The 13,181-nt window shown below is 31.1% G+C and overlaps 1 protein-coding gene across 1 annotated transcript; it reads left to right on the top strand.

The window, feature by feature from the left end:
- The first annotated feature begins 1,794 nt into the window (after positions 1 to 1,794).
- LOC134258551 (caspase-3-like) lies at positions 1,795 to 7,604 on the top strand. The gene is made up of 3 exons (XM_062741109.1): positions 1,795 to 2,050; positions 6,691 to 6,862; positions 7,328 to 7,604. The coding sequence occupies exons 1-3, from the start codon at positions 1,795 to 1,797 to the stop codon at positions 7,428 to 7,430; spliced, it is 531 nt and encodes a 176-aa protein (XP_062597093.1). The 3' UTR covers positions 7,431 to 7,604.
- The last annotated feature ends 5,577 nt before the right edge of the window (positions 7,605 to 13,181 follow it).

The raw sequence follows: 13,181 nt of genomic DNA, 5'->3' as shown, positions 1-13,181 counted from the left end.
TTCCCTGCCAATTTAAAATACTACTGTCGGCACAAGTTTATACTAAAATACTATTGTTTAATGACTGTTTGATGTTGGTTTTAAGACTGATTTTCTTGTGTTACAATAAAAATTAAATATCAATTAAAATATACTGAAAAAACTCAATAAGAATTTTATTTCGGGAGAAAAGGCACCGGGGGGGGGGGGATCTTAATTATACTGAATAGCAAAAAACATATTTTTAAACATATGTTTAGGTACGGTGAAGGAAGGAATTATTTTTCTCTTATATTAGACTATTTTAAACATTTGGTCTTTTCTAAAATTTAAAACCACACCATCAATTTAATTAACTCTAAAGATATTTAATTAACTGAATATTTGCAGTACTGTTCATAATTCTCAAACCTACACGTAATTTAAATACGTGTTACTGTAGAAATATTTTTTTTATGTATTCTTGTCCTGAAAAGACTTGGATTAATTATTATACATCATTTGTACATTGCCCTTTTTTAAATTTAATATTTTAGCATCGTTCTTCATACATGTGGGTACTTAATGTATTTATTATTTTCCAGGGAAAATTCATGAAATAAGTAACATCTGAGTTATAATAACAGAAATATAAATATCATAGATAATTTTTGCAATGAAATAAATATTCTTCAAACACGATATCTAAGTTATTTAATTAAAAAACAAGTAAATCCTTACCATCAAAAGGATAAGTTCTTTCATTTCGGAGTTCCGAATGACAATGAAGACTGAACGATAAGTGAACGGTGAACGTAAAATGAAAAACTTGAACGGTGAACGAAGAGCGAAAGGTGAACGTTGTGTGAACAGTGAACGCGAGCGCACGGTGAACGGTGAACGGAAAACTGTGAACGAAGAGCGAACGGTGAACGCACGCTGAACGAACGGTAAAGAACAGTGAGCGAACGGAAAAATGGGAAAGCAGAACGTTTCAGGGACTGTAGATCCAAAAAGGCTTGGTCGCGAAAATTAATCGTCGCGAATTAGTTTATCCCTGGCAAATCGCGAAATAAAGTCGTCGCGAATAATAGTTGGTTTACAGTAATTGATTAAATAAAGAAATTATGCATTTTAAAAATCATTTTACTTAACAATATGTATCATTACACCTTTTGCAAAGCATTCTTCCAAAAGATATTGTTCTTTTAGATATAAATTTAAATTTATTACAGTTTTTGCAAAAACCTTCGACATCAAAGGAAGGTGGAATTACCTTAAACAAGACCTGAAAATTTAAAACCTGACTAACTTGACGGCCATAGACCTAAGACGATTAAAATAACACATGTTTATTTGCTGGTTATTTTAAAACTAAAGTGTTAGAGTCAAATTTAAAGATGACATTTCTACTATTTTTTCTGAAAAAAAAACAAAAAACTTTGATATAGGATAAAGGTAACGAGCCTGAGATGAAGGTTAGAGAGTAAAAAGGTAAACATATTTATGTATGTACATGTATTTCTTCAATGACCGAATTTCAGCGAATTTAGCAAAGTCCCATTTTAGCCTTTCTGGGCTTTGATTTCCATTATTTCACTCTCTGATTTTGAAGAAATATGATCATGAGAAAAATTATTTTACCTTTGCATTGATGTAAGAAATGAAAATGCATATTGGATGAAATAAAAGACAAAGGACCGCATCAGCAACAACCAGCTTCCGTACTGCAACACTGGTTTTTACAGATCTAGACGGCATTATTATGTTTTCTTTTTTTTTTTGCATTTAGAACAACTTACCAAGATATTCCACGAAGTTTATTTTAATATTTCGATGAAAAGAGACTTGGAGTCCCATGAAATATTTGATAAAGTCCGAGAAATGTCATCAAAGGACCATAGTGAGTCTGATGCATTTGTATGCTGCATATTAGCCCATGGCTCAGAGAATGCTGTGTATGGAATAGATCGGAAGGAGATACAAATTCGTGATGTTATCAACCTATTCAAGGGCACTCATTGCAAAAGTTTGGCTGGAAAACCCAAGCTGTTTTTTGTTCAAGCTTGTCAGGGTGATGATGATCATATTAGTAAGTTCATAATTCAGGTAAAGATACCTGTATAGTGATAGTGTACATCTTGACAGTCAGACCAAATTAATATATTCTACGCTCTGTAAAAGCGGAGGCAATTGATGCACTGCAGTGAAGATTTGGCATCTCAATAACCTTTATGGTGTGAATATTTAAACAGTAAAATGCTTTCTTTGTTTGTAATTACTGGAATGAACGGAAGCAGCTGTTGCAGAAAAAATACATAACCCGCGTAAGCGGGTTATGTTACTTTTTTCTGCAATAGCTGCGACCGTTCATTCCAGTAATAACAAACAAAGAAAGACATTTTATTGTTTATATTTATATCTGTTTAAATAATCAATTAAAGTAGGATTAAAAAGATTAAGTATTGTATTAATGATGCGAACGTCTTTATACGTTTCATTGATGGAACAGCCACTGATTAAGAAATCTGTAAAGGCGACATGCCTACTGTAGTTTATGCAGTGATGAACGCAATGGGGTTTCTTAAGAAATAAAGGAAAAAATATTCAGTGGATGTAAATATAGTACTGATGAATTTTTACGAGTGGCACTGACTTTCACTGTTGACAACCTACTTTTACACAAGAACAATGCAGGGAAGATCTTTTACGATATAAATTTTTAGCCAAACATTTAATTTAACCAAATAACGTGTTATTTCAAAGTGTCAATCAGTTGTCCTTAAAGAAAACGACAACCACCCTATCCTCAACTCCCGGCCTCCGATGTAGGTGCCCCAAAAAAAACATTGGGTGCAGTACCTTTGACCACTAGAAAGGTGTTCTTATCTATAATCAACTCCATACCTCCATGGAGGTTTAAATGTCAAGTAAACTGTCAACTGTGAAAGTCAATGCTTCTCGTATAAATCAGATAAAGGACATTTTCGGTTGGGATGAACTTCTACAGAACTATCAATTAGGAATAAAAAGTATGGAGAATATAAAATGCAATTATGGAAGGAATGATAAAACGAACTGCTTACTTTGAAATGGCATATATTGTTACAGCCCCTGAAGTTTTAAAGTTGTCCTAAATTGAAAACGAGGTTTTCTCTGCATCCATGCTCTAAAGTATTTCTTGACCAACTAAATTTGTCACAAATCGGCGTACGCCGAATGGCGCCCGTAAAATGACCAGCGTAATACGGCTAAATGGCAATTGAAAGAAAGCGGGGGGAATTTTTTTTTTAAATAATTGTTAATTAAATAAGATATATCTTAGAGAACAAAGCTAGAGTCATTTGAAGTTCAATTGAAAAAAAAACAACAAAACAATGAAACAGAATACCTAAACTGGATGAGATCTCGCTGGTCTTCCATTCGATTTCTGATAAGATCTTGATATGCAGAGTTATAATATGATAAAAGAAAATATAACGACTTTAATGTATCCAGCCCTTATTACGACCAAATTTTCTAACCTTAAATATAAATCGTGTATAAATTACTCTAATATTTTTTAAAAACATTCTGGAGTATAAATAATTTACCAATAGAAATGTAAAAAAAAAAGCAAAAAAAAAAAAAAAAACAAAACAAAAAAAAAAACAAAAACAAAAACAAAACAAAACAAAAAACCCAAAACAAAAATTTACTGAGCAGTAATTATTCTTTAAAGATTGCTATGAAGTCTATGGAAACAAGTTAATGTACATTTATCATTAGAAGTTGAACAATAATACAATAATTGAATATTATTTTTTCACCAGATAGATTTTTTTTTGCCCTGATCTTAATTGAATAAATTTAAGGGAGATAAAGCTTCATGGACAAGAAAAAGTCATGAATTATGACGTGCCCTGGTTTTATATACCGGTACTAATGTTAAAACAGGAAAATTATGTCTAAATATTTTGAGTACTCAGACCAAACATATTGTAAAGCATTCTATTCCGCCTTGGAAAATATAAGCTCTGGTGGAAATAATATGACCCAAAACACTCTATTTGCCTCGATAAAAACATTTAAAAAAGAAAAAAAGAAAATAAGGAAACCTTTTAAGGGGGATGACTATAGTTTTATTGTGCGAAAACTACAATAGCGAAACTCTTCATTTTTATACCATATATAACTTACATTTACGTCAGTGTACATGCATAGTTTGGGGAAAATCTACCTTCCAGGCTTTTCTGAGTGACCGTGTCAAAATACAGGTACATTTACTATAGGATTATATAGGAAAATGCCGATTTTTAGCACCGTAAAGCAAATTATACAAATTATACAATAAATTTTTTGTTCAAACTACAATATTTTATGAGTAATACTATACGATACAATATATGTAAGAAACAGAAAATTCTACCGTCTTGTAAAGAGAGGAGGCATCTCAAAATGCAAAAAATAGCAAATTTTACTATTTTTATAGAGTACTACAAAAAATGACATTATGAACGGATTCACAAGAGAACATAATAAAAATATTGGAGATATTCTAAAAGTTCTATATTTAGAATTGCAAGAGTGTATGTTTATTACATTTTCTGTAATTACTTTTTTATTACCCCCTTCTTTAAGAGCTCCAGATTACCATAACGTCAAAAAGACACGTCAGCCTACCTATCAATTGGAAAATCGGTTAAATAATCAGTTATATCAAATTGTAATTACATTTTTATACCTTCAATTTCTTAATTTTGTTTAATGTTAATGATTAAGCGAAAAACTTGCATTCAAACAATAAAATACGTTTCATATTACTATGATGCGCGAAATATTGCGCAATGGAAACTATAGTTGGCCCCCTTAAATTATTTTGCTTTTGATAAATTTAAATATTTGAATTACATATTTTACTTCGTTTTCAATACATGATTACAGATACTGTTAAACTTTTTTACGAGCAGATTAAAGTTGATAATTTGGAGATCATAAGGTATGTAAAAATGTGGTTTTGCAAGACATCAGAATGATACCAAGCAGTATGCACTTTTACGTGACATATACGAAAGAAACACGTTTTCCATATAACTGCATACCTCTTGTATATAAAGTTTATCCAAATCACATTACCGGAAGTGAATTTTACAAAGATATTTTACTTACCTCTAGACATTTGCTGTTCAATTAACATGTCTAGAATTCGTTTCATTTTTTTTTCTATAGATATATTTATTGCAATGTGAAATACTTAAATTATGTAGTTTTTTCTCATAAAAACCGGAAGTTCTCGTTTTTGCTTCCGACGAGATTGACATATTTTAAAACTTCTAATGAGATACAATAAGGTGATTCAAAAAAGATAAAAAAGAAAAGTTGAAAGGACTTCCTATGAAAAGAATTATTTTAGCCACTTTAAATGCAACATTTTAGAACGATAATCATAATTTTTATTTGACAATTTTTTTCTAATGGGAAACATACAGGGAAGCTTTAAACATGCAAAATTTTTCTGTTAGTGATAAGCCTTGCATAGATACATCTTTGGTAAAAATATAAAATTTGTTCTAGTTTGCACTTAATATTCTCAGAGAAAAAAGCGTGAAAATAAGCTATTTTATATAACATATACCAAAATGGTGAGAAAATTAAACTTCAAATTGTCAAATTTCCAAATAAATGGCATTTTGATCAAATTGAAAATTACCAATAATTGCACTTGTAAATCCATGCAATTTTAAACTTTATATAAAATAAAATTTGGATTTTCATTTCAAAGGGCCATTTGAGACAAATCATATATTGCTCTTTTCGATTTCTTTGATCACTTCCTGTTACGACCGAAAGTGACGCCTGTAGTATTTATCCCTTTATCTTTTACCTACTTATTAAAATATATTACTCGTATCAGTTTGGTGTCTTATTCTCTTACCCTTTCCGAGATCTCGCAACGATAAACTCTCATTTTGAGCACAACAAATCTCGCGACCAGAAGTAAATACATACACAGAAATCATTTCAAACACATTTCTATAAAATGTATTTTTGTTGATTTTTCCATAGGCAGGGTAGGAAAAAGTGCATTTCAACTATAATTAGTAATATTCTGCAATAATTATAAGTGCCCCACCCCAATAAGAATCTCTGATCCTTGGTCCACAGATTTCAAAATATGGATTCAAAAATTAGGATATATATATGTATATATATATATATATATATATATATATATATATATATATATATATATATTTAGCTTGTTTATACCAAGGTGCAGAGAAGATAATGATCGAAGTAATCATGCGTTTTCATTTTATAAGCAATAAAGCCTTACTCTATACCTGAACCACGAAGCAAGGGCCCGGAAATTTAGAATTTTTGAAGAAACACACTTTCTCATCATAACTTTACATGAAGTTTTTTTTTGTGTAATCCCCAGGAGCAGAGGGGGAGATTTACAAAGAAATACTGCATTTTCACTATATAATCTATATAGCTCCTCCCTATCACTAGAACCCATGAACCTGGGACTACATGTATGTATTTCGGTGAATTTCTCAATGCTTACTACAATCGGGCAAACCGACAGACAGTGCGACGGACGTACAATGACTGACGAAAGCAGATAGTAACGAATCACCTTAGTTTACTCAGATGACCCTAAAAATTAGTGATCAATATAAACAAGCATACTATTTCAACATACATTTTCTTTGAACATGTTTAAAGAACATTTAAAATTTACTACAGTGGTGCGAAGTCAGCGGGACTATGTAGCTGATGGGATTAAATATGTTCCTAACGAAGCTGATATGTTGTTAGCTCTCTCAACAATGCCCGGCTATTACTCATATAGGAATGAGATCCTCGGTAGCTGGTTTATCCAATCGTTTGCCAAACACTTCGCTGAAAACTACAAAAAGTAAGTTATATATCGAATGATTAAATTGATAAGTAAAAAGCACTTGGGTAAAGATGAGATAATTAAGATATTTGTTTTTATTTTTGAGAAGTCATTTTCTTAACTTTGATAAATTATTCTTTACTGGATACATTCAAATATTACTGAAATTCACTTTGCATAACTAGAAAGCAATTCAATTAATCAAATATTCAACATAAATTTCAGCTGCTTCTATTCAAATACAAAATATATGGATTTCAGATATTATGTGAATTATTTTCATGACAAAATCATACATTACTAGCATTTGCAGGATCTGTAAAATAATGTAGAAAAAATATTTGAAATTACCTGACACTACGTTTTCTTCATTTTAATTAAAAATGGATGTGAAAATCTATGTTAAAAATGTGTTTCCCGAAAAAGAGCTTAAACTATCAGCATTGCAGACATAATTTTTTCATGAGAATTTCTTTCTTTCAGTACACACCTTTTGGACATCCTTACTTTGGTATCGTGTGACGTATCAGAACGAGGTCAAATGCCACTTGTAATCAGTACCTTGCGCAAACATCTGTACTTTTGAATTGAAAAATGTGACTGATTTTTAAATGATGTCTTCCAAGAAAGAAAAAAAAAACATTTATTCAAATGTATTTTATTTATACCCATCTTCTACAATTTAAGCTTTCCTGTAAGCACTACTTCCTTGGGACGTGATTAATAAGGAAATATAACTTTTGTTAACAGATTTTAATTTAGCTTAGCATAAATTACAATGCAAAAGGTCTGTCTTTTCTGCAAAAGATGTTATCATATTTATACACATGTATTACGGATGCCAATCAAATACAGAATTGATACTCGGTTCACTGCAAGTTTTTAGGACGTTCAGACGGAAAAACCAGTTAACTGTATCAAAATACTGTAAGTTTCTCTGATGATGTACATACTTTTTTCTTAAGTATTCTTCTCATATACAAGAAGTCCTGTTAAAGTCTAGATAATAAATCTATATACTTTTCTTGACACTTAATATTTAATAATTCTAAATAATTCTAAATAAATAAATAAATATAATAGTCACACTTTTGTGTATATATTAAATTTCAGTTTCAGTATAGACTAAACAAATTAGAGATGTACAAGTCGTGTTTGACAAATCATTAAATTCATAGTCATATCATTAGATATAATATTGCTCTCCGTCTTTTCTCTTTATGTTCCGATTTCCGTAGCAATTTCACGTACAGCACGATGGCGGTTAAGTGTATTAACTCTTATTTTGTCTATGAGAAAAAAAATACTTCCCCCAAAAAGGCGACCACACCTGAAATTAACTATACATGGAAGTTCTATTTTCCTTTAATTTCTTGGACCACCGAAAATTTATTTGCTTATAGCATTTTGTCCATTCTGTATCGATAGTATACATGTATGCCTTTAAATCTAAGTTTACCAACGATTTTCACAAAATTCATAGCTCGACCGAATTTTGACTTCGGTTAACATTGTTATCCAGTAAATCAATTAAATTCCCACACAGAAATGAATAATAATGACCATATTTGTCCTTTCATTTATGCGTTTTTCCTCTCTTCTAATATAAAAACATGTATATGTAATTGAAATGATAATGAATTACAAATGAGTAAATGTCCTCCCCGGTTTTCCAAACATTCATTATGGTGATTTCCAGAGTGACGCTACCAAAAAGATATGAAATATTTTTTTGATTAAAATAAATTCAGTAAGTGTTCATTTTTTTTCATTTCTTATTGCCAATCACTTTATCTAATGCATTAATAAGATATGCAGAAATTGCACGAACTTTTGAATCAACCCTTGTGATTTATGGATCTACTGTAGATTATTTAAAGCTGATTCGGCAATATTTCAGTCATATTTCGGCGGTACTTGTGAGTTATAGAAGAAATTCAATAGGAAAAAATTGATGAAACTAATCAAATTATAATTCTTTTTCACAAATAAATGCAAGTTTGGCATTACAGGTATCATTATCCAAAAGTCCGTCTAAGCAAAAAATGGCACAATGTGTAAAAGGACCGTAGTTTTTTAAAGTTGACAAAAGAGGTATAATTTTTGAAAGGGGGATAGGAGTTTTCATTTTCTATGTCTGGCGCTTTAATCCAAACACCACAGCAATACTGGAGACAATCATCTGAAAATAAAACATAATGACGCTAGAATTAAAAGGTTAAAAAGTAAAATTTTAAATCAGACCTCCGGACTTCTGACCTTATCAGACACATGTATTGTATTTATAATTCGAAAAATGAGAATTAATATTCAATGAAAGTTTTAATCAAATCATTCAATATCACCTAAAGTTATTTAATGTTTTCCAATAATTAGCAGATATTTGCATTTTTATTGGGTTTTAAACAGCTATGATAATTTTTTTCACATCCACAATTTTTATAATAAGGTTTCATTGTCATAATTTTGGTTTTATTTGTAGATTATAAACATGCTTCGAAAGAAGAGAAATATCTGGTACGAAAATACGACGAATTACTCTTTTTTGACAAAAAACCTGTACATATATATTTTCTAAAAATCTCAATTCCCGTAATGCATGTAACGATATTCTATAGGAAGTATTGGGAAATCGAAAAAGTTGGTTGAGTGGTTGTTGAAGTCTGACGTTTTTATTTTCGAAATGTTAATCATGTGGGTAATGAAGTTGTTTTTTGCAACATGAGGAGTTAAACTTTTCTTTCTCCCTTCAATATGCAGCAATAAACATTCATCACCTGCATACTTTATTCAATGACAGGTATATACCTAAAATTGAACACCTTTAGGATATGAGTCTTTAGACATGTCTTTAGGACATTTTTCCCCTGATGTACATGATGTAAGCGCTTAAGACATATACACATGTACAAAGATTTCTAAATCGTGTAAATAAAGTTTCTTACCCTGAGTCGAATTAGAAGGAAAATTTCCCTAATCCACTCTATTTCATCATAAATTTCAACTTGAAAAAGATCAGCTCCATTCTCTTCACACAATTTCTGTTAAAATTAAAAAAAAAAAAGTAGAGAATTTTTTTTATATTCTCATTGTTAGTCAAGGGGAACAAAATAATAGTTCAATAGAATATAAATTGTACATAAATAATATGCAGTTCTTTGACTTAAGGAAGAAGATTCCACATTGGTATGTTTACTTGTTTATTAATCAACGTTCCTCTCGACAATTTTTAGACTCATATGGAGAAACTTCCACCTGCCGCTGGGGACGTGCAAAATGTCATTTACTTAGCATTTTCAAACATTGTCTGAGATACTTTTTTTTTGTTTAAACACCTGATGTGACAAGGGGTCTCGTTTTATACAGTTTCATCCAAAGGGCCTGTGTCAGTGTCCACAGTGGGATTCAAACTTGCGACGAAAGGACCAACTCCTTACTTTGCGACAGTAGAACAAACGCTCTAACATCTGTGCCTTGCGGGCGACAATTCGACATAAATGTATCATTAATTAGTTTTTATCAGATGTAATAAATGTTTAAAAGGGGAAGGAAATAAACGCCTTCATCGAATTAACATAGTCTCCCTGTCAATCATCTGAAATTAAACCTGGGATTGGATATTTTGATTTGATTGACATTTATTTGTAGACGCTTGTGTAGCTTATCTGGAGATCATATCGACAGTCGAATTAACATGATTAACATTTACGCTTTTGTTGCCAACCGCATACTGTAAACCAACTTTTATTTGCTTGCGAAAAATTTTCGCGAAGTTCACGAGAGCCTCGTCATCGTGAATATTTATCGCCGCGAAACGGTCCTTAAAGTGTTTGTCTCCATTAATAATACATGTAGACCTAAAAAGGCTTGGTCGCGAAAATTAATCATCGCGAATTACTTTATCCCTGGCAAATCGCGAAAAAAAGTCGTCGCAAATAATAGTTGGTTTACAGTATGCAAAAGTCATAAAGAAGCAAATAAAGCATTTTTTTTATTCATAAAAATATATCAATAATGTAATTAATATGTCAAAATAATAATCAATTTGTTTAAACACCTGCAACGTACATGTTCCTAAACTACTGATATTTTTTAAAAATATATTTAAAATATATGATTATAGTTCTCTCAGAAGTTCATAGAAATATGCATTTAGCATACCTTACCAGGGTCCTCGAAAAGATAACAAAAGATGAAATATCTGGTATAATTCCAAAGTAAAATGTCATAAACATATATTTTAGATGTTCTTTGTATCCAAATTTGTTTAGAAAGAAATGTAAATTAGCATAAGTAGACATCGACATGTAGCATTAAGTTCTTGAATGTCTTGGAACTCTTGAAATTCAAAGAAAACACAAACTACATCCCGAGGTCTTTTATTGATAAAATAAACCGATTTTTAAAAGCACTATGGATTTATTTTTGTTTTCAAAACAAGTATGAAAACATTGTAAAATTGTTCAGCAGTCAAGTGAAAATTAATTTTATGGAGAGCTGGTGACGAAGATAGTTTTAGAAGAGAATTTAGTGGGATTATAGTATCTTGGATTGTATTTAATTTTTGAAATTATTAATCTCGAAAGGAAATTAAAAAAGAAGAAGATGATACCATTCCCGTTTAACCTTTCCCTGTCGCCAGTGTCGTTTTTTTCTGTGTTCATTGTAGAAAAATGACCCCATAGAATAATGACCCCTTGTCAATTTTTGATGCAAAAACATTTAATTTGGTAGGATTATTCTAGGTAGGCGAATGTATATGGGTATTTTCAAGGTGCCTTACGCTTGGCGTTCAATAAATAATGTCATCAGCTCATTGACATACCACGTAGACACCATATGCAATGAAGCATGAATTTTCTAATTATTAATCTTTTATGAGTTTATGTTTATGTGACCACTTTTCATCACATTGTTCCATTGTGAGAAGTTAGAAAATAAGGGCTTTTTGAGACCCTGCATTTAAAATGAATAGTCTAGAATCAGCAACTTAGAGCAAAATTAAACGGCCATTAAAGCTGTTGTAAAATGTATAATATTTCAAAAGATATATTAACTGAAATATGTGATATTTACAGAAAGCAATGTCTCTTTATACACATATGAACAGATGGATTTCAATGATCAAAAATAATATAATGGGTATCAAAATGGGTATTGGCCTTGGCAAACAAGGGCATACAACAACCAATGTTTTTTTGCGAAAATTCAACAAATTATCACAGAGTATGTATGATTGACTTTAATAAACAAAGCTAATTTGATAGAGATCATTTTGGGAGTAGTTCATGTAGTTCAAATAAGCGAAAACGACACCGTTTAGATGCATCTTAATATCCAAATGTATTAATTAATTTGAAATATAACATGTATATGCATTGATTGCCGCTGTTCGTGACATTTTAAAGTCATAGAAACAAAACGGGTTTAATTCCTTACTCAACTTCAGGAAACCTCATCAAACAATTGTTTATGGGGTAGAAATAGCGAACATTAAAAAACAACGACGTTGTAAAACGCCATGAAACTAAACGGCGCAGGTACTCATACAATGTCGTTTTTATTTTATAATAATTTTGCCAAAACTGAACTTACAAGGCTTAAATGTTCAATATTTCTTTTTTCTAGTTGTTTTATGCTCTTTATGAGAAGGATATGGAGATAACGAACAGTATACAATCTCAAAGTCCATAAAACAAAACAAAATAAGAGCAGAGCAAACACGGACCCCGAAACATCAGAGGTGGGATCAGGTGCCATGGAGGAGTGAGTATCCCCTGCCGACCGGTCACATCCTCCGTGTGCTCCTTGTCATGATCAGGAAATAACGGAAAGAATCCGTCGTCAATTCAGTGTGGACTAACAATTAGTATGAAAAACGTCAGTCAGCATTTGACTCGATGATAAACTGTATTTGCTGACAAGGTCATTGTATCAACCATAGAACTTACGAAATGATGACTTTTAACAAGACTGCTAATATTCTTGTTTCGTAAACTTGCTTGTCAATAATTTACCTCGTTTTAGAAATTGTTCATGCGGGTATGTTAAGGAAGTATATAAGTCATTTGTCGGGAAATTTAGACTTTTTATAAAAAATTAAGTTTGATTAATTACCAAAACCGCTGATAAAAGTAAACTTTTATTAACTATTGCACACAGAAAAAAGAGTGTCTAACGCAAAGACGTACATCACCGCCACGGCATCACGTGACTTCTATTAATAGCGAGATTTTCCTTAATAAAAAACTTACAGACCAACAATACCCCGGCGATTAATACTTTCTTTGAATAAATAATATCGTTGAAAAACATCTATTTTGCCTAAAAAGTGCTG

The sequence above is a fragment of the Saccostrea cucullata genome, unplaced genomic scaffold (genome assembly GCF_032062105.1).
Source record: "Saccostrea cucullata isolate Sc308-1 unplaced genomic scaffold, CSIRO_AGI_Scuc_v1 ctg12712, whole genome shotgun sequence".
Classification (NCBI taxonomy): domain Eukaryota; kingdom Metazoa; phylum Mollusca; class Bivalvia; order Ostreida; family Ostreidae; genus Saccostrea; species Saccostrea cuccullata.
This window is presented reverse-complemented; position numbering and strand designations above follow the sequence as displayed.

Excerpts from the sequence above, each read along its gene's own strand:
- LOC134258551 (XM_062741109.1), top strand. The coding sequence starts at position 1,795 with ATGAAAAGAGACTTGGAGTCCCATGAAATATTTGATAAAGTCCGAGAA. Across the intron at positions 2,051-6,690 it reads GGGTGATGATGATCATATTA|TGGTGCGAAGTCAGCGGGAC; the intron begins GTAAGTTCATAA and ends AATTTACTACAG. Across the intron at positions 6,863-7,327 it reads TTCGCTGAAAACTACAAAAA|TACACACCTTTTGGACATCC; the intron begins GTAAGTTATATA and ends TCTTTCTTTCAG.